The sequence below is a fragment of the Peromyscus leucopus genome, chromosome 12 (assembly GCF_004664715.2).
Source record: "Peromyscus leucopus breed LL Stock chromosome 12, UCI_PerLeu_2.1, whole genome shotgun sequence".
In the NCBI taxonomy this organism is placed as follows: Eukaryota; Metazoa; Chordata; class Mammalia; order Rodentia; family Cricetidae; genus Peromyscus; species Peromyscus leucopus.
In genome coordinates this window covers 72,086,789-72,108,817 of record NC_051073.1, presented here as the reverse complement: position 1 = coordinate 72,108,817, position 22,029 = coordinate 72,086,789, and the positions used below count along the sequence as shown (strand labels likewise).

At 41.4% G+C, this 22,029-nt stretch overlaps 1 protein-coding gene and 1 long non-coding RNA gene across 3 annotated transcripts in view; one reads left to right on the top strand and one right to left on the bottom strand.

The window, feature by feature from the left end:
* Positions 1-5,734, bottom strand: part of Masp1 (mannan binding lectin serine peptidase 1) — a 65,562-nt gene extending 59,828 nt beyond the window's left edge. Inside the window, exons 1-2 of one of the 2 annotated variants that reach the window (XM_028875193.2) lie at positions 5,375-5,734; positions 915-1,146 (exon numbers count right to left, since the gene is read on the bottom strand). In XM_028875193.2, the coding sequence (XP_028731026.1) occupies positions 915-1,146; positions 5,375-5,379 (237 nt within the window). In that variant the 5' untranslated portion in view covers positions 5,380-5,734. The remainder of the gene's footprint in view (positions 1-914; positions 1,147-5,374) is intronic. The other variant, XM_028875195.2, reaches the window with a different exon arrangement.
* Positions 4,540-16,921, top strand: LOC119088804. Its single transcript, XR_005092544.1, has 2 exons — positions 4,540-5,273; positions 16,697-16,921. It is a non-coding gene; the product is annotated as an uncharacterized LOC119088804 (long non-coding RNA).
* The last annotated feature ends 5,108 nt before the right edge of the window (positions 16,922-22,029 follow it).

Sequence of the window (22,029 nt, the reverse complement as noted above, 5' to 3'; positions counted from 1 at the left end):
ACGTGCAGGCAAAAAACTCATACACATAAAAATAAAGAAGTAAATACATTAAAAAAAGAAAGTTGATTTTTCAGTTTTCACAACCTTTTGAAGTAGGTACAGTCTGAATAAATTTGATCTCATAGAGTATTTTGAACCGTTTCAGACCCACATTATTATTACTAAATTTTTGTCTCATTTCTTGAAGGCCTAACCTGAGGTTGTTCAAAGGCTAATTGTGAGCTCCTCACCATTGCTCTGTCCCTAGCCTCTAAGTCCTGGAGTTGCAGACATGCATGCCAAGTATAGCCCCACTTTAAAATCCAGAACTTCCCACCCATGGCAATTCCAGGGAATACTGTCTGTGTATTGTGATACTCTCCTTCTCTCCCTTTACATTTTTAATATTTCACATTAAAAATCACTTCCCTTCCCTGGCCATGCCCTTGACTAAGAAAATATGAACTTTTTTGACATGACATTCAAGGTCCGCAGAATCACACACCAACCTTGCATCCACACCTTACCTCTTACTTTTGACGGCTGCACAGTAGTCTACAGCCCTAAACATTTGATCATTATGTAAGGAATTTTTCAGTGCTCTCTAATGCCTCAGTGTCAGACATAATTAGGATTCTCTGTGGTTACTGCTTCTTCTGAAGTCTACACCCTTTGTTGGGATGTTGGACCAGAGGCTATTGGATTTATTACAGGCATTGAGAATAGAGTGGGGGGAAGAGACGTGTCTAGCCGAATGCCCAATCATACCACCGGCTCTCATAGACTTGAACTTGGCATTCCACTCCCGTTACACCTTTCACTGCACTGTCTCCTTGTGTAGCTCCCTCAGTAGATGCATCCTCATGAGGTGAGAATGATGTCTGCTCTACACCTAGTCAGAGAATCTTGTGGGGCGGGGGAGGGGGGTGTCTCACCTTCACGTAGTCATATTCACAAAGATAGGAGGATTCCAAGTTGAAGTGCATGAAGTAAAGCTTGATCCGAAACCCCTCAGGGACAGTAATATTCCAAGTCACCTCGGAGTCACTCGGATAGGAATCTGGATAGCCAGGGGACTGGATCTGGCCAAACATTTCATTTAGCTCCACGGTATGGGCTGAAACCTCCAGCAGGGCTAGGCACAGAGCATGGCAGAGAAGGAGCAACCTGGAAGACACAAGTGAGGCTTGGCTTACATCGATGATTGCAGGTCCCCAGCGCTGAACTGTTTAAATAGCTGTTCTCACCCCTTTTCTCCTTGCGGCCTAGCTCACTGGGTCTGCAGGATGTTTGGAGAAAGTAACTAGGTGATTTCTCAGAATGCTTTTAGCTTTGGTCTTTTGAGACATTGATATGCATACTGAAGTTTTCTATAAAGTAGAACATTTGGGACCCTGACACATGTTTTCCTACTTAGGTGATAATTGGTATTACTTCTTCAATTGTTCCTCACTTAGGAACCACAAATTATGTAGTTTTAAAAATATAACTAATATTGCAATAAAACCCAAATTCAGTGGAGGAATCTACAGACACTGAACACATTTGATATTCTGAAAGAAGTTATTGGCTATGTACCAGTCAACACACACACACACACACACACACACACACACACACACACAAAATCTTGATGAAGATAGAGTGAACAGCTGGGTGGTGGTGACACACGCCTTTAATCCCAGCACTCGGGAGACAGAGCCAGGTGGATCTCTGTGAGTTCAAGGCCAGCCTGGTCTACAGAGAGAGAGATCCAGGACAGGCACCAAAACTACACAGAGAAACCCTGTCTCGAAAAACAAAACAAAACAAAAAAAAGATAGAGTGAACGAAGCACATCTTGGTGAGTGCCCTATAGGAATCAAGTTTAGAATTCATTCCTGAAGAAATGAAAAGTAATAGACTGCTAAGAGAGTTACAAAGCAGGACATGGAAAACCCAGCATCCAATGTGGATGATGCAATACTGAGGCAGGGTAACTAAGGCTGGTCATAGTCCTAACGGTCAGGTCACAGCATAGCACTTTCCCAGCAAGGCCCAAGGACCTTGAACTCAAACATTTCCAGCATGACTCTAGCTGCTCTAACAGCTTCCTGTGCTCATTTCTGATATTTTTTTCTGTGCATGCATGAGCAAGTGTATGTGTATGTGTATGCGTGTGTGTGTGTGTGTGTGTGTGTGTGTGTGTGTGTGTGTGTGTGCATGAGAGTGGAGGCCAGAGACAAATCTCAGGCGTTCTTCCTCAGGAGCCGTCCACCTTGCTTTTGGAGACAGCATCTTAAATGGGGCTCACTGCTTAGGTTAGGCTGGCTAGCCAATGAGACTTAGGGATCTTCCCACCTTTGCTTCCCCGGGTCTGGAATTACAAGCTAGTGTCTGTGCCTTTTGTTACCAGGCCTGAGAGTGCAGATTCAGCTGTGCCTGGCATGGAAGAACAGATTCAACTCCAGGCCCTGACTTTACTTCTCCTACCCACTTCAGGAAAGTGGTGGCACTTCATCTCATATACACCAAGAAGAATGGCTTCCCACAGGGCTGCTCTGCACAGGAACACTGGTATGAGCTTTAAGTATCCAGCCCTAGGATAAAGGCTTGCTCTGATGATCCAGCATGCTGCTGCTTTCTGAAAGTGGAAACTTTGGCTCCCAACCGTGCCTTCCCTGCCATAGTGACAACTGGATTACACAAGGCTGAAAGGTTGCTTCTATTCATGTCTGTTTTTTTCCAGAACACACAGAGGAGAAAGCCTCCTCAGGCCAGTTCTGTGGGGGCTGGCAGTTGATTGACCCCTTAGCCCAGGCCTTAGTGCTGTGTGGTAGGCAGCTGGTGAGTGTGTATGAAAGGCCCGTGGAGTGTGGAGTGTTCTGTTCTTTGCATCTCAAGGCAGACTTGGACACATGAAGCAGTTCTCTCCATTCATGTAAGAGGCTGGAGCATATGCTTGCTTGCTTGCCTTAGGGGCTGGGAATCAAAGGATGCGCGTGGCAGCTTTCATTTCTCATCACACTCATGTTTTGGCTTCGGAGGCACCAGGCACCGGCTGTACAATTCCTGACACCTGTTATCTATCCTCCAGCTGATCAAAAAGTTGAGCTACATTTGCTTGAAATGTCAAAAGTGATATAGAGAGCTGGGATTTCATCGTCTCTGTGGGGGAGAGCGGGCTACCAGGGACGCATAAAGAAGCCGCGTGTGTCAGATTGTGGGGTGAATGGATGGCAGTACCCTAGCGTCTCCATTCACTTCTCTTTTCAGTGTACACAACACCAGCACTCCATGTGTAAGATTCAGGGTTGGAGGAGATGGCATTGATCCCTTACCCACCACCCTCGCTTGACAGACGATGAAAAGTATACCCTAAGAGATGGCGCATCATGCCAAATACCATATGGCGAATTAACTTCAACAGCAGAGAAGAATAACAAAAGCTCACAGAAGAAGTTGGGTCCATGCCCATATCATGCCCAGGCATCTGGCCAAAGCAATTAATCCTGTGAAAAATAATTTAAAAAACCCATAGCTTTATGTGGAAATTTAAAAAAAATACTAATGTTTGAACACCTCCCCACCCCCAAACCCTGTGCATGAAATTCTGTGCTATTGCCTGGGGGTTGGCATTCCTTAAGTACCATAGGCCATTGTAATCTGCAGCTGGGATTGGAGCCTAGTAGAATGTAGCAGGAAAGTGCTTGGAGTCCAAAGACACAAGACTGAGTCTGGGTCTTCTCAAGATCATCAGTGTGACTCTGGGCAAGTTGCTTAACTGCTTTTATCTCCTATGTCCATTAATTCTGATGTCACACAAAATCTGAAGCCAAGAGGGGATGATGCTCAGGAAAAGTGTCTTGCAAACTCTGAAGTGCTGTATGCTGGTGAGTCCAGACCCTTCAGGGACAGCTAGTAACATGCTCTCCTAAAACTTCTTTTTGATACCCAGTAATTTAATTCAACTCAATCATATTTATTGACATTCTACAAAGATGAAGACATTGATCACATCTCTTGGAAGGGGAAGTGGACATTCAAATAAGCAGCCATTCCAAAGATGACAAGAAACCCAGTCACAGATGTGAACAAAGGAAGAGGTGCCATGTCGGGGGTGGGGGGTGGGGATTAGGAATGAGGAAGCAACGTTGAACCTGCCCAGTCAGTTCTAGGTGGGAAATGAGTGGGAGGGTCGTTCTAAATCGAGGGTTAAGCATAGGCAAGGACAGGCTTTGGAATGGCTGAGACACAGATAAAGCAGATCATACAAAGGAAAAAAAAGCCATTGTTTTAGAAGAAAGGAAAACGAAAATTTCTGGCAGGTTGAAAGACTTTACGAAGATCAGGATGACGAAATTCACTTTTAGAGATTTCTCTTCCTCTGAGCCATAGGTACATGGAATTCAAAGTTACACAGATTGAAACCCTTATGGGCCCTGGACTCAGCAAGGTTACTAGGTGAGTCAAGAAGAGAAACAAACAGAAACTCCCAATTTAAAGGGAAAATGAATGGGAAAATAGGCGTGAAGAGACTTAACACGTCTAAGGAGTGTTTTTCTCACTACCTTCGAGTGTTTCTAGCAGCCTTGACACTTAAAGTGATAAAAAAAAAATAATTAGGATAGTTGGGGTTTCAGACATTCTGGGAAAGCTCATAAGAAATGCCTGGTGGGGAGCCTCGAGCAACCTAAGATACAAGAAAGGTTGAGGAGCTTCAAGCCTGTTAGAATTTAAAGCGGCAGGTTTCAGAATTCCAAACGCTCCTTTAAAAAGCTGTGGTGTCTCTTTAAGAGCCATTTGGTGCATTTCATAGCCTGATTCATGTCACCAGCTGCCTCTGATTTCAGTGAGAAATGCAGAATTTATAGGGAACTGTAAAATGGGGACAGGTTTTTAGTTTTCTAAATTGAGGTTTAACTGGCAAACTTCTGAACGCTCAAGAAACCACGAGCCGGGCTGTGGAGAACTGGTTTCTTTTCCTTTTAGAAGAAATAAACACACAAACACATTATCTAACTCTCAAAGTGTTGCGAGAAAGAAATCCTTGCTCTTTGCCGAGTAGGAAAATGAAGAATCAGCCTTGTGGGCAAGAGGAGGAGGATCACATTGGCCAGTAGGCAGCACCCTGTGCTGGCAGAGGGAGAAATCTGAGCCTCAGCAGAGCCAGGAACAGTCTTTGTACAAACTCTCTGGTTTCAAGTTGCGAGTCTCCGGAGTCTCTGGGAAGGTGCCCCAGGGACGGGCTCCCTTTGCAGAGCCCTGAGGATTGATGAGAATCCCCCATCCCCAGCCACCCAGAGGGCAAGCAGGTGAGTCTGCTTAGAGACAAGGTCAGAGCCAGCCCAGCCGGCTGCTCTACATTTGGTCTTGGAGAGGGAACCCGGTACCTTCCCCCTGACCTGGCACTCACCTCATTTTCCTGCCTGGTGTGCTCCTGGCCTTGGTCCCGTCTGCCGGACTTGTCTGTGAGCTGGTCCCCGTCCCCGGGGTGGTGTCAGCGATGTCTTATCTTTGTTCTGAGGTCCCTGTGTGTCTCTGGAATTGGCTGGCATTCTCCATTCAGGTCACGCCTTCCCCTGCCTGCAACAGATCCCCTCTCCCTCTCTCTTCTCTGACTGAGCTTATGCACACTCAGAGGGACCTGACAAAACTGTTTGCTTGGAAGATCTGCTGGCCAGTCCCCTCCTTGGGAGGGACTGCAGCCCTCGAGAAAAAAAATCGGAGAGACTCAGAGGTGTGTGTGTGTGTGTGTGTGTGTGTGTGTGTGTGTGTGAGAGAGAGAGAGAGAGAGAGAGAGAGAGAGAGAGAGAGAGAGAGAGAGAGAGAGGACAGTTTCTTTTCAGCCTCCTGATGGCTGTAATAGTTTGTTCTTCTTCAGGACCCCAGCAAAAGAACAATTAAACAGAAACCACCAACTCAAAAGGCAGCTCTGGGAGATTATGAAAAAGAATGCAGATCCCATGCCTCAGACTGTCTGTGGACATCTGGCCCAGACTGTGAGGGAGCACCAGTTTCTGTAGTTGGCTACCTACTCTCCCCCACTTGAAAGGTGGATGTGTGGTCCTGTTCAACTTTGAGCATGCAGAGGTCTAATCTACCCATTTGGGAAAGGGCTCCAGCACAGTCAGAGCCAAGTGACCTTTGAGTCTCGAAAGATCTGTGCCTGTGAGATGTCAGTGTCCCATATCTGTGGAGAAATGGTACGGTGGATCTAAGCTGAGCTGAGTGGTAAGAGCTAGCTCTCTTCATAAAGACAGCCAGTACCAAATGGGGACGCTCTCCACATATAAACCTCTCCACAATTAACCCCTTCTTTATAACTCCCACCACACTATAACCTCTGCATTCTGACTTCTCTGCGTGCTATAACACCCTCCACAATAATAATCCCCTCCACAAAATGGCAGCCATCATCGAAGAGAGTGTAAAAAGTGGGACTCACTGAGCAGCATTTCTGTGCTAGGCACAAATGTCATCTAAATTACTTTCACAAACTTCTGAGGGTTCTCTGTGACACAGCTTTTACAGGCGAAGGAATGATGACTTGGCAAGGTTATGACTGGCCAAGGCCTGCAGATACCCATGATCACTCCTGAGGCTATTGCTTCTTCAAGCCAGTTGGTACTCAGAGTGGCACTGTGCCAACCACGTTTCAAACTCATTCCTTCAAGCACGCATGCGTCCTGTTCAGGTCATTGGCGGTGTTATGTCCACTTTCCAATGAAGACACTACCCACAAAGTTGGCTATACAGCTTGAAGGGGAGGAGCAATCCAATCTCTTACACTTTCTGTGACACCAGCTCTCTGTAATGTATCGTATGAATGTGGCATTTGTGTGATGCACACATCCACTAACAGAGAAACTCAATTTTGAATCATTCGAAAGGAGCTTTAGACACCAATCCAGAACTTAGCTGTGACCTCTGTTTTCTGTCCACCCTGGCTGAGCACTTTAGGCTGGCCACTGTTCCTGATCCGGTCTCCTTGTTTGCTGGATGGAAGCTGTAATAAGGCACAAGCGAGATTATGATCGCAGACTGAAGGTGCCCTTCAGTCATCCAGAAGGCTACCTGCCACTTGAATCAAGGTGACAAACACACGTTCTTCACCCTTAGATAGCACTCCTTTGACATATTGGGGGGTGGGCAATGACTTGACATTCACTGTAATTCTTGCCCATTTTCTCCCCAGTTTCTCTATTTTGTAGCTCCTGAGTGTTAGCCTTGTGTGCTTGGCATGATTACCAGGCTGTGTCTGGTTGATAGTGCAGGTGCAAGTGTGTGTGATGAGGAGGGAGGATTGGACTCTGACATTGTCTGAGAGAAGTGTTCTCTGTTTCAGGCAGGATAAAAAGAAAAGTCTGTAAAATTCCCATTAAGCAGACTGTCAGGCTCTTTAGACATCAAATAACTCTCACAAAACAATATTTTAATGATTTAAGTGTAAATGAATCAGAAACACATGGGTTGCATTTCTTTTGGAATACACAAGGGTTTTCAAACCAAAGGAGAAAGAACTTGGCAAGATGTACACAGGGCGCAGTGGCCTTGCCCGGGAAAGGAGCCCCACAATTCTCCCTGCAGCCCAGCCCGCCCTCCCTGGATTCCGCATACACGCTAGGGAAGGCGTTTATTCAGGATCTGGGCACAGAGGGAAGGGCTTGGGAGGGAAAGCCATAAGCTGCCCCTTGTAAAGTGTCACATAGAGCAATTAGACCTCCGGGAATAGCTCCCTGCCTTGCTTTTTTAAGGCTGCCAGTGATCAATGGGAGACATTTGAAGGATATTCTGAGCTAAAGTCCTGGCAATATGCAGCAGATCTGGTATGTGCCTTCTGTAGGAGTCAGCCAAGGCTCAGTCGGAGCTGCTGGAGTGGAGGCACTCATTGAGGTGTGGTGAAGGCTCTAGGTGTGACTCACAGCTCCCACTGGTTTGGACTTTTTTTTTTAAAGACTCCTTGAGGTGTGCTCATCAGACCTGGGTGCCGAAGGATGCCCACGCTGCTCTGGGGTTCGGAGCACTGGGCTCGTGCTCTGTAGCCTCAGACAAGTCACCTGCGTTCTTCGGGTGGCATCAGTTGGAGTGCGAAACTCCCAGAGCTTGGTGTGGGTGTGAAAAGATGCCCGGATGGCGGGCTGCTTGTCTGTGCAGAGAGAGGCCAGAGGAGCCCTCACAGCGGTGCCATTCACTTCTTTGGTGGTTGACAGTGTCGTCATTACTACTCAAAATCCTATCATGGACATTAAGGAAAATCATGTTTGGAAAGATTCAATTCGTTTCTTTAAAAGGTTAACAAGAATGGCTTAAAATGTACGCAAGGAACCAAATAGCTCTTTAGTGCTAAGCAAAGAAATGGGGACCACAGGGCTGGGCTCAGAGCCTCACACTACAGTCAGGAAGCCCTCTCAGAAGGGCAGCTTCTAAGGAAATGTGTCCTACAGCATTCCTGATCTGGAATACTGGGGTTTACATTTTCTACCGAAGTATTTATTTTGAGGCATCTGAGTGAAAGTTTCTGGAACTCTACTAATGTGTCAGAAAATGTAAAGAATTTTGCCAATGGATTTTTCTTTTGCTGGGGGAGGGGGGCAAAGCCTGAAAACCAGGCTTCCTCATGAATAGCTGAGAAACAAAGGACTTCAGAGCGCAATTTGGAATTAAGAGTGTGGAGGGAGATGTGGCGGAGCACCACTGTAATCCCCGCCCTCAGGAAAGAGGCAAGAAGACAGTGGATTCGACGCTGGTCTAGGCTGGACAGCAACACCCGCATCAAAACCCAAAGCCAAACAAAAATAAAGGTTAGGTCGTTCAGCACATTGACCAGCAGTCTGCCAGATATCATGACATCTGACCGTCCAGGTCATCACAGTAATGTGGGAAGTTAAAAGAATCCCCACGCTTCATCCCAGGAGACTCAAATTCACTCAGTCACAGTGTGGTTGTTGAATCCGAAACCACGAAACCCTGCCTGGCATGACTGCACCATTTTTGATGCCTACAACATAGAGTACCTTAGAATTAAGGTTGTCTTAGATTTCACGACCTATTTAGGCTTCTTCAGAAATGCCTATATGTTCTTGCAGGGAATAGTCACGTGTTCTCCCAGATGCAAGCATCAAGGTTTAGAGAAATTATGAGTGCCTGTAAGTAGATAATGGCCGTGTGGAGTTCAGGCCTGCCTGACCTCAATCCCAAGACTCAGTCTTCCATTAGTAGACTTGATACCTTTTGCTGAATTTGAATATTCATGACAATGCCATTATGGAGATATATATTATATATATGTGTGTGTGTGTGTCCATATATATATGGACACACACACACACACACACACACACAAATATGTCCAAATCCAGGGAGGGAGGTGGTAGCCATCTGGGTGTGAATCTGGGTCACCTCGTCCACTGAGTTATGCATAGGTTTGTCTTTTTGTCACTGTGGCTCTGTGGTATAACTGAAAGTCTGGGTGATTTTTTCTTTCTTTCTCAGCATTGTTCCTTTTGCTCAGGATGGCTTTGGCCTATCTGGGCTCTTTCCTTCCTTTCTTCCTTCCTTCCATCCCTTCCTCTCTCTCTCTCTTGCTCTTTCTTTCTTTCTTTCTTTCTCTCTTTTTTGCTTCTATATGAGTTTTAGAATTTTTTCTCTTTATGTGAAGAATAACATTGAAATTTTGATGGTGATTCCATTGGATATACAGATTGAATTTGATCGTATAGCCATTTTTTTTCAATATTAATTCTGCCCATCCATAGTTATGGGCAGTCTTTCAGTTTTCTAGTGTCTTCTATTTCATTTTTGGTGTTTTACAATTTTCATTGTAGAGATTTTCACTCCCTCCATTGGGTTTATTCCCATGTATATTATTATTATTATAAATGCGGTTATTTCCTGATTTCTTTCTCAGCACATTATTTTTCAGTATATAGGAAAGGCACTGATTTTTGTATGTTGATTTTGTACCCTGCTACTTTACTGTACATGTTTATCAGTTCTAAGGGTTTTCTGACAGAGTCCTTAGGGCCTTTTACACATAAAAGACATTATTTGTTACAAATATGCTAAAAATATACATTGGAGAAAAGAGACCTCTTCAACAGCAGTGCCAGGAAAACTAGGTGTCCACGTGTAGGGGAACGGAACTAGATCCGCATCTCTCACACTGCACAAAAATCAATTCAAGTGTGTCCAAGGACTTTATGTAAGACCTGGAACCCGGAGTCTGTTAGAGCAAAACAGCGAAGTGTATCAAGATATAGGTATAGAGAGAGACTTTCTGAAAAGAAGAGAGAGAGAGAGAGAGAGAGAGAGAGAGAGAGAGAGAGAGAGAGAGAGAGAATAATCTAGCAAAAAAAACAACAGAGAGAACAAGAGGAAATCTTTGCCAGCTACATGTCTGACAGAAGTCCAATGCCTAGACTATATAAAGAACTAAAAACCCTGAATACTCTAAAGTCAAAAAACCTAAGTAATAAATGAAATGAATAGACAGTTCACAAAGAGAGTGAAGTACAAACATCCAATGAATAAAAACAACCAACCAACCAAACAAACAAACAAACAAAAAAACAGCATCCTTAGCCATCAAGGAACTTCATAGTAAAACTCCTTTGTGGATTCCATCTCACCTCAGTCAGAATGACCCTCATCATGAAAAAGTTAAAGACTTTCAATTATCACAACACAGTACAAAATTTTATATATCTATGATATACAATATAATTTAAAATAGATGACATTGTAGAATGTATAGATTCAACAAATTAACATATGTATCTTCTAGAAGAAAATATCTGACAGATGAAATTAGTTCCTGGTTTCATGGGGCACATGGGAGGTGGTGTTCTGTAGTGGTGGAAGCTTGCAGTGTGACTTGTGGCATGGTCACATGTAGGAAAGACCTCTAAGCCTGACGGGTCACCCTCATAGCAACCTACATCCTCCAGTGAAGCCCCATTTTCTAGTGTTTCAGTCTCTCAGAGCAGTACTGCCATACAACAAACAAACAAACAAACAAACGTGTTTTCTTCTAATGTATCTGTATTTAATTTATTTTAAATTTGTTGTTGTTGTTTAATATTAGCTAAGGCCCTGATTTCTTTTCTTTCTTTCTTTTTTTTTTAATGTGGATAGTTTTCTTAATACTATTTATTGGAGAGCCTGTCTTTTCCCCCGTGGGGTATTCTTGATAGCTTTGACAAAGATTTGCTGACTGCATCTGAATTTTATTTATGGGGGGTCTCTATTATGTGCATTAGTCCACATATCTATTTTTGTACCATTATCAAGTTATTTTGACTTAAATGTTATATATTTAAATGCTACTTTCACTAAGTGTATAATCATGAATTATGCTGCCTCTAACTTTATTCTTTTATGTAAAGTTTTTTGGAAGCTATTTGGACTATTTTGTGGTTCTAAAAAAATTTTGATATGTTTTCTACTACTGTGAAAAATGTCATTAGAATTTTGAGAGTGATAGCATTATATCTGTATATAACTTTGGGTAGTAAGGGTATAGTATCTCATTTTATTTATATGTTTTATATTTATTCATTTTGTGTCATATGTATAGGCATATGTGTCATGGAGCACATGGGGAGTCAGAGAACCACTTGGGGGAGTTGTTTCTCTCTTTCCATCACTTGCATTCCTGGGTTTGAAATTAGGTCCTCAATCTTGGTAGCGAAGACCTTTGCCCACCAGACAATCCTGCTGGCCCAGAAATTTTAATATCAGTTCTTTAAATCCATGATAGGGGACATTTGTTTATAGTTTATTTACTTTCCTTCACCAATCTTTTACAGTTTTCAGTATATTAATGTTTTATCACCCTGGTTAAATTAATTCCTAAATGATTTAATGTTTTTGTTGGTATTGTAAATGAATTGTTTTTCACAGTTTCTTTTTTACTAGCTTGATCTTAATATATAGAAATGCTACTGATTTTTGTGGGTTGACTCTGTAGCCTCAAATTAATTTTAACGATTTTCTTTAATAGACTTTTAAAGCTTTCTATATGAAAGATCATGTCAATTTAACCTTTTTCTTTATAACATGTATATCTTTGATTTAATTATTTATTTCTCTCTTTCTTATTGTTCTATCCAGTACTAACTGTATGTTGAGCAGTAGGTACCAGCACAAAGAACATTCTTGTGTTGTTCTGATGTAAGAGGAAAGGAAAAGCTTCGTCTTTCTTAATAGTTGAGTATAATGTTTCTATGAGCATGTCATATATGGCCTTTGTTAGATTAACATATGTTAACATATCTGGGTGGTGGTGGCACATGCATTTAATCTCGGGCCGAGGCAAGCAGATCTATGAATTTGAGTCCAGCCTGGTCTATAGAGTGAGTTCCAGGACAGGCATGGCTACACAGAGAAACCCTGTCTCCAAAACAAACAACAATGATAACACAGTAACAACAACAAAAGATACATTACTTCTATACTTTGCTAGTATTGTGGAAGGACATCCGGCTTTGTCAATTCTTTTTTCCATCTGTTGAGGTGATCATACAGTTTTTGTCCATTTCGTCACACTATCATGTTTATCGATTGGCATGTATCAAGCAGTTTGCACTAGTTTGCTGTGACTAAATACCCATGAGAAGCAACTAGAGAGGGAGCAAGTCTAATCTGGCTTACAGTGTGAAGGAAGGGTCACCGCCCATTACGGTAGAGAAGACAGCGGCAGTAGAATGAGGCAGCTGGTGACATTGTGTCTAAGGCACCAGGCAGCAGACAGCAGGTGGAAAGTGAGACCAGGACCATCCTCCCACAGCAATCTACTTCCTACAGCAAGAGTCCACCTCCCCCAAGGGTTCCACGGCCTCCTAAAACAGCATCACTAACTGAGGCTCAGGTACTTCAACACAGAAACCTATGGGGACTTTTCATATTTAAACCACAGCATTGCTCCTATGGCCCTCATAGACACACAACAATCTCATGACTTGAAACGCATTCTCTCCAACTTAAAACTTCCTGTGGTCTTTAAAAATCCAAAGTCTGTTCGAGGTCAAAGGTCTCTTCTGAGACTCAAGGCAGGCTTTTAACTGTGACTGTCCCTGTTACATTAAAACAACAAACAAAAAAAAAAACAAACACCTCCAAACAGCAAGGTATATACTTCGAACATACAATGACCTGAAGTCAACATTACCGTTCCAAAAGGGAGGATTGGGACGTAACAAGGAGAGACCAAATCCCATTAAGGCAAACAACAATTTGGCTTCTCTGTATCTGATATCTGGGCCTCATGATGAAATCATCTAGAATGCAACAACAAAGAGTAAGCTCTCCCCTCTGCCACCTGCAGCAAACGCACCCTCTCTTGTGGTCCAGCTCCATTCCATACTGTGACTTGTCTCGATGGGCATCCTATAATTTTGATATCTCCAATAGCCTATGATCTGCATTGCTAGCTTGGCTTTATTTTGCTGCAAAATTGGTACCTCATGGATGACACTATCAAGTTACGCTGTCAGCTAGACATAGCCTGCCCTTGCTTGGGCCAAAGCTGTAGTGGCCTCTGTATTGGTTGCTGAATTAGGAAAACATGTTTCTAGGCAACTGTTTTTGATTAGGGAATTCCTTTAGTTGTATTTTCAATTCAAGGCCTCTCCTTGAAAATGTATTTGCATCATCTTAAGATGGAATGGGTGAAGGTTGTGGTCTTATCCTCAGGGCACTTTTCTTATTGTCCTGGGACAAAAAAAAAGTTTCTCTTTTATGATGTTAACCTCTTCAGTAGTTTCACTGCAGTCTCAGGACCTGCCTTATCTACAACATTAAATTTGTTCATACTCTTTTCTTCATAAAATTTCATGATTTATATGCTTGTTTCTGCTCCACCTGCTGCTCTTTTTCACCATAGGAGAAGAATAATGTGCAATAACCATGCCACAGCCTGAAACTGACTATTGCCGAACAAATTAGGCTGTGACTTTTGAATCCAGCCCCATGTAAGTTCTTAGAAATGGCCAAAATGAACCCAGATTCTTTGCTACAATATCACATGAATGACCTCCAGCCTGGTTCCCTATTAAGCCCCGATTCCTCTCTGAAACCTCAAGAGCCAGTACTCCGCTATCTATCACATTTCTTTCAGAATTCTCATCTCCCAAATGCCAATGAGAACGGCACATTAAGCTCTGCTTTACAGGAGGCATTCTGGAGCTCCTCTATCCTGCAGTTCCAAGATTTCCTGAGTCCTCCCAAACCACTTCCAAAGGTTTATCACAGCAGCAAACCCACTCCTGACACCGACTTCTGTATTGTACCGTCCGAAGAAATGCTGAAGGAAGACCCCAGACTCAAATACTATGAAAGAACAAAGAGCATTTATTATACCAGCACGCATGTGAGGTTGTTCACCTGTACAAAATGGCAACGACCCCGAGAGGGACATGGAGGCTCATTTTAAGCACAGCTGAGGGGAATTTTAGGGTCAGCTACATAATTAGCTTAAGCAAGCAGCAGTTACATTAGTATATTTCTAATTGGCTGAGGTTTAGTCTTCTCATTTTTGGACACATCTGCACAAGCTTGGACATGACTTAGAAGAGGGTTGCTGGTTTGTCCTTGAGATTCCGTGAGGCTGACTTAGACCCTCTGTGTTTGTTCTCTCCCTCGACCCTGAATGTAAGGACCTTGTAGATAAATGGTCCTTTGTTGGAAAAGACACGTTTGCCCTTCTCAGAGAACTGGAACCTAAATTCAGTTGTGAAAGTAGGAGTGTTTAACCCCTTCAGAATAAATTATGCTTCTTGTTGCTGTGACCAAACACCTTACAAGAATTTACTTAAAGGATGAAGAGTTTGCTTTGGCTTACAGTTTCAGGGTTACAGCTATTGAGGCAAGAAAGGCATGGCCATAGAAGTTTGATGTGTTCACATTGTTTTTTTTTTTTTTTTTTTTTTTTTTTTTTTTCGAGACAGTTTCTCTGTGTAGCTTTGCGCTTTCTGGACTCACTTGTATCAGGTGGCCTCGAACTCACAGAGATCCACCTGCTCTGCTCCAAGTGCTGGGATTAAAGGCGTGCGCCACCATCGCCCGGCTGATGTGGTCACATTGTATCTGCATCAGGAAGCAGAGAACCAACGGAAGAGAGTCTGGACTATAAAACCTTACAGCCCACCTCCAGTGACACACTTTCTCCTGTGAAGTTTCATTTCCCAGTGTTTGTCAACTTTCCAAACAGCACCAACAGTTGGGGACCAAGTGTTCAAATTACCCAAGTCTATGGGGACATTTCACACTCAAACAGTACATTCATGCATTCCAACGGGAAATTCTACTTTGTCATATTTTCTCTTTCAAAATAAAGGATTAAATTTAATTGTTACTGCCCTGTTGAAGAGTCAGTCCCTATGTCTATCAATAAAGTTGGCCTATAGATTTCTTTTCTTATAGTATCATTGTCTGGTTTTGGTCATAAGTAATGTTGGCTCTACAAAATGATCTGGGTGTTTTCCTTCCTTTTCAACTTTTTAGAAGAGCTTGAGAAGTATTGATATTAGTGTTTTAGTCATAAACCACTGGCTTTTGGTTTTTATTTGTTAGAAAGTTTTAAAATTATTTCTTAAGTTATTAATTATTTGGGGGGTTTAGTTTTTTAAGACAGGGTTTCTCTGTGTAGCTCTGACTGTCCTGGAACTCACTCAGTAGACCAAGCTGGCCTTGAACTCACAGAGATCTACCTGTCTCTGCCTCCCAACTGCTGGGATGAAAGGCATGCATCACCACCACCCATCTAGTTTTTGATTATTAAGTCAATCTGTTTATGTATTATTGGTGTGTGTTGAGAGGTTCTATTTCTTCACATTTCAGTCTTGGTAAGTTGTTTACCTATTTATTTCATGTTATTTAATTGTTGGTATAAATTTTTACAAAGCTGTGTCTTATGATTCTTTGTGTTTCTATAGACATAATCTTTGTGTTCCTATAGACATAATCTCTCCTGTATACTTTTATTTATTTAAAACTTTTTGCCTCTGGATAGATACTTACAGAGTTGTTCATTTGTCATTTTAGAAAGACAATTGTTAGTTTTTGAGTTTTTTTTCTTTAATTTTTGCATGGTCTTTCTATTCTTTATTTCAATTATTCTACTTTAATATTTATTTGTTGTTGAATATTTGTTTAACTAGGCAAAGATGTGTTACATTTGTTCATGCTGCATTTGTTAACTGTGTAAAGATGTGTTGCATTTGCACTAATTAAATAAAATTAACCTGGGCTCAGAGGGGCGGGGTTAGCAAGTGGTTGACAGGAAGTAGCAGGGAGAAGCTTAGCGTGGGTTTCTTTCATTGGGGTGGTGTGGAAGGGAGCGGCTTCCAGGATGCCAGCCAGGATGCCAGCAAAGAGAAAGTTAGCCAGTTGGTACTCTAACTCTTTGAGCTCACAGGTTTTCACTCTAGCCTTTGAATCTTAAGTTTGTTTTTAGAAGAATAGAGATTTAGTTAGCACTACCTTTAGTGGCAAGCCACAAAGCCATTGTGTTGGGGAACAGAATTCCCCCTAGGTTATGGCCTTAGCGGTTGGGCAGCTAGTAGTTTAAAGTACAGCCGATATGAGGAGGGTAAAACAACATTGATTATTTATTATTTCTTGCCTTCTGATAACATTTAAATTAGCATATTATTATTGCCATTATTGCTGCTCTGGTTTGGTTCCTTGAAGTCTATTATTAATTTGTTTGTGATCTTTTTACCTTCTTTTTGATTAGGTCTGGTGTTTTCAGATAGAGTTTGTTCAGAGCTCCTGATTGTGCCTAGCCAATGAGGGAGGACCACACAATGTCACCAAATTGCTATCCAGAGCTCCTGATTATGTCCAGCCAATGAGGAATGACCACACAATGTCACCAGATCAGGACACAGCTGGGTACTGGGAGGAGGGTGTATAAGGCTTTCCCCATTACTGAATAAAGGAGTCTGCTGTTTGCCTTTCACCTGACTCCCAGGATCTGTGTCATTGACTCCGCACCTTCTCACCCTCTTCCCGAAGGAGCTGTTAGGACCCAGCAACATCTCCCTACATAGCTCAGACTAGCTTCTGGCTCTTTAGCCTTCTATTTGAGTTTCTTGAGTACTAGGAGCACAAGCAGGCATGATGATTTTTCAGTATTTCAGTATTTATCTGAATGTGAGCATGTATTGCTTCAAATTTCCATTTTATGACTGTCTGTTGCTCTTCGTAGCTTTTGGTGTAGTTTGATTTAATTTTTACTTTTTAGATACTTTTATATTTCTCTCTTGCTGTTTTGTTTGACTCGCTGGATTTTTCAGGAGAATATTGCTTGATTTCCACGTTTTTGAATTTTTAAAAGTTACTTCTGTTATGATTTATAGTTTCATTTGTGTTTGAAAAAAAAATGCCCGATACAATGTCTTTCTTCTTTTAAAAAATATTTTTCCTATTTTTATTTGTGTGTGTGTGTGTGTGTGTGTGTGTGTGTGTGTGTGTTGTGGATTTTATAGGTACATATGAGTAGGTACCAGTGGAAGCCAGAAGACACCATCAGATCTACTAGAGCTGGAGCTACAGGTGGTTGTGAACTGCCCAGTGTGGATGCTGGTGGAACTGAACTCCAGTTCTCTACAAGAGCAATAAGTGCTCTTCACTGCTGAGCCATTGCTTCAGTCTCCCCATTTTCCCTAAAACAAACAAAAAATGAAAAGAAAAAAAAGACTTTATTTCTTCTCTCAGTTCTATAATATCCTGGAGAATACAACATTTTTACTTGAGTCAAATGTATATTTTGTTCCTTAATGAAATGTTTTATCTATAACTGCCTGCCCTACTTGGATGATAGTATTATTCAAGTCACTTGTTTCATTATTTTTTTTCTGTTCAGATGACCTGAACATTGTTGGAAAGGAGGCACTGAAATCACCTACTATTATTGTACTTCAGTCTATTTCTCCATTTAGGTTTTTTTTTTAAATCTTAATGGGAAAATATTAATTCACATCATCATAAAGTTTATGGTCAGAAGCCAAACTATTGTAAGTTGTTGCGTTTCTATATTTCAACTTGATTTTACATTTTTCTTGGAGGTTGGGTCATGATTCACAAATATGCAATTCTGAAGACAATAATTCAGAATTTTGGAATCCTCAAAGATCAAAATCCTCCAAGTATGACTTAAAATTCTTTAAGAGACATTCATTTACATTTAAAAGAAGATTTGAGAAACATGGAAAACATACCATCTTATCTAACAAAATAGGAAATAAGGAAAGATGTAGTTTTATAAGCATAATGTTCAAGTACTCTGATGGCATTATCATGAGCATAAAGGTCACCAACAGTGAAAATCAGTCATGGAGAAAATAGCTCTGAAGTGAACTGTATAAACACATGTCACTATAGCTGATAATTGTGCTCACCAACTTTATATGTGCAGTCACCTGTGGCAATGTGGTAATGGAGATCAGTCAAAAGTGGCCATTCTTGATCACAAAGCCAGCCAGCACTCATTCCCAGGGACCCCAGGGAAAAGAAAGATAGCTCACCCTGGACTCCAAACATCTGGTTTTTCCTCTGGAGCCAGCTGATGCATACTGGGATAGTGGTTACAGCAGAGGTTGCAACTGAGCTGCACTGAGACCCTTCCCCACGTCAAGGGACACAGTATAGATTTTACTGCATTGAAGGCTAAAGGAGCTGGTGGCTGGGGCAGGATGATTTGTACTAACAATAGTAATGGATGGCCATCAACAGCCTTCAAGCTGCTGGAGCGAGCTAGGGCTTCAGTCCAGGATCTGGGTTTGTCTGCGTTCTCTACCAACCCTATTGTCTCAGAACCACAGCCCCTCTTGCCTCCATGTGGCATTGTGTTGAGGTCTGCAGCGCCTCTGGAATATCCCCTGGTTTGGGCATGATGTTCCAGCCCCTTTGGGGTAATATTTGGAATATCAACCACATTTTGGACATGTGAATGAGCCCACACAACTGCACTTGGCTTGTTGGCAGCTTCACAAAACTGTCTTCTTCTTCCACAATTTTTCCTGGAACTAATAAAAGGAACCTCAGTCTCCAAAATAAATTCATGGTTAGTCACCAGCGACTGTGGACTCAGGCAAAATGTGATCCTAGAAATTTTATGGTTCACAAATGTAGATATACAAAAAGGACCTTTCTTCATTTATTGAAGAGATTTCGATTTTTTTTTATAAACATGCAGAATTCTTACACACAAGGCCAACTTTGTGATAATGTACGTTTATGGAGTTAAACCAGCCAAAGCGGGGGGGGGGGGGGGGTGGGGGGGGGGGGGGGAGAAGAAGAAAGGAAAAAAGAAAAAGAGAAAGAAAAAAGGCACAAAGTTAATTAGATTAGAACTCTCTAGATGTCTTTATAATCTATAAGCTCCCTCCCATATTAGAAAAAAATGGATTGGTGAAATGTATAGCATAGGATGGTAAGAAATGCTGATAATTAAAAATAGTAGAAAAACTATAAAATAAGATAAAGACCAAGGAGAAATAAATTTATGATGAAAAAGTATGATAGAGTCATCGATTATGAGCAGCTCAATGAGGTGGTTCTCCTAGCGCAGGCCATCTTTTACAGTCACTGTACTTTCAAGTCCTACATCATGGCAAAGCTGACTTTTTAAGGCCAGGGCTGTCCTTGAGGAACATATTTACTCTTATTTGTTCTGCAAGGCTGCTCTACTTGATAGTCTTCTGTGAACTGGTATCCACCAATGTGTATATTCCCTACGTAATTTCTCCACAGCTAGGGCCACCCTTCTGTGCTGTTTTGGGAACACAGAGAAATCCATTCCCTGTTTACTCATATACAGACCTCAGATTTTATGGAAACAATACTAGTGATCAAAAAACACCATTGCGTAAGTGCCTTCTTGCCCCTATCCTGCACATAATTACTTTCAAACTGGCCAGTAACTCTGCTGGCTTCTTGCAAATGTGGCTTGAATTCATTAAGAGCTCCTGGATTTTCATCAGCTGGAAGGAATGTCAATGCAGACAAATGACGAATTTTGACATTAAAATTTTTGTCATTATCATGTGGCCAATCCACTTGTCAAAAATTTCCACCAAATACCCTGGGTTGAATGAGGGGGAAAAAAAAACCAAACCTGATTGGTAACACATTGAAATTCACCTTTAGACTCTTTGATTCCATGTATGTCATAACCACGGATTCAGATGAAGTTTATTTTCTCATCAAAGTTTGCAAAACATTCCAATGCCATCCAGGACGCTTCACTTTCATTTCAAAATACAGAAACAAATGGCTAGGTTCTCTGATTTTCCCTGGTGGTGCACACATTGTGTGTATCTGACTTAAACATAGTGGAAACAGTTTTGAAAACGCAATGGCCAGCTACAGCAAAGCATGCAGTAGTTTGTCTGTGTTATATTTAGTAGTTAGTAAAAGTTAAAGTCTGCCTCTTTCAACAGCCGAGTCACTAACCAAGACTCTACTGACTTCTCAGTCTGCTTCGTCACATGGCAGGGGACTGATCAGCAAATGTCTTTGACCCAAATTCACTTCACTCCCTGACACACTATGTATGAAAGGGGCACAGACAACACATGATTGAATAATTTGGCAACTGCTCTGGGCACAACCAAAGGAAGCACGAGTTCTTTACCAGAATTCAGCTTTCTATTCCTTTTACATAGTATTTTTAGTTTTCATGGAAATGGCCATTATCAGGCTGTAGGCTTTCAGGATTTCAACATTTGGAACATTAAATATTTTGTTATTATGACTTGGGATTTTTATCTTTGGATATTTGGGTCTCAGGATTTCAGTGTTGGAGGGGTTATAAAATTCAGAACCTTGTCTTTTCGTATGTTGATTGGTACCAACCTTTAATAATTCACCTTATCAAATAGATGAGTCTGTAATTCAGAAGTTCTCATATTGTTACTTAGTTTCATTTCTTTTTATTCCTTGTGGGTCACATATAATACAGCACACTCATCCAGATTTTTTAGTTTATGAATGTCTTTTATGTCTTTATCACTGTCTCTCATTCTTTTCTAAAGAATAGCTTTGCTGGGTATAGAATTCTTGTTTTTTTTTTTTTTTAAATTTGTTTTTTAGTACCTTGACTGTATCATCCCATTATATCTTTTAAAGTTTTAGCTGGTAAGTCAGCTGACTTATGTATATATCTCTTTTCTCTTTCTACTTTTAAGATAACCTCTTCTTTTTGACAGTTTGTTCTGTGTCTACTGATATTATTAGTTGACTTTTTTTTTCATTAGAGACTTAAGTTTCAAGTATCCAGTTGTATATATCTCTTAGAATGTAGAAATTTTAATTGATTCTTGCTTTTTAAATTTATTTTTTATTTTTATTTATTTATTTATTTTTTTTTTGGTTTTTCGAGACAGGGTTTCTCTGTGTAGCTTTGCGCTTTCCTGGACTCACTTGTAGCCAGCTGGCTCGACTCACAGAGATCCGCCTGCTCTGCTCCGAGTGCTGGATTAAAGCGTCGCACCACCCCGCTTATTTTTTATTTTTTTAAATTAAAATATAACCATAGTAACGCTTTCTCCTCTTCCAAAATCTCCCATAACTCATGTAGTGGCTTACTTAATCTCATCCTATAGATACATTCTGAGTTTTTCACTTTTCATTTTTGGTTTCTTTAATTGCACAAGATACATTTGAAATCATTTAAAAATATTTGAAAAATGTTCTTGCTATTTCTTCGGCATGGTCTTGGTCTCATCTTCACTGAAACTTTGCTCTGTGTCTTTCATTTCTATCATTATGCTTTTCAGCTCTAGAATTTCTGTGGTTTCTACTTTTAGATGTAACTTTTGGTTTTGTTTCCGCATTGTTTCCCCAATTTCAGTTGTCTGAAGCACCTTGCTGGCTCCTTACTATCCCAATAGCCTTGAGTTAGTGTCTATCATTTAGAGAATGAATATCTCTTCTTTTCTTCACAGACTGGTTTCATCAACTGAAGGTCCTTTCCTATTGTCTTCTTGTTGGATTTATGGGGTTGTCTCAGGGATCAGTGGAGTGGAAGTGAGTCACACAGCTGTTGTTGAATCTGCAGCTGGG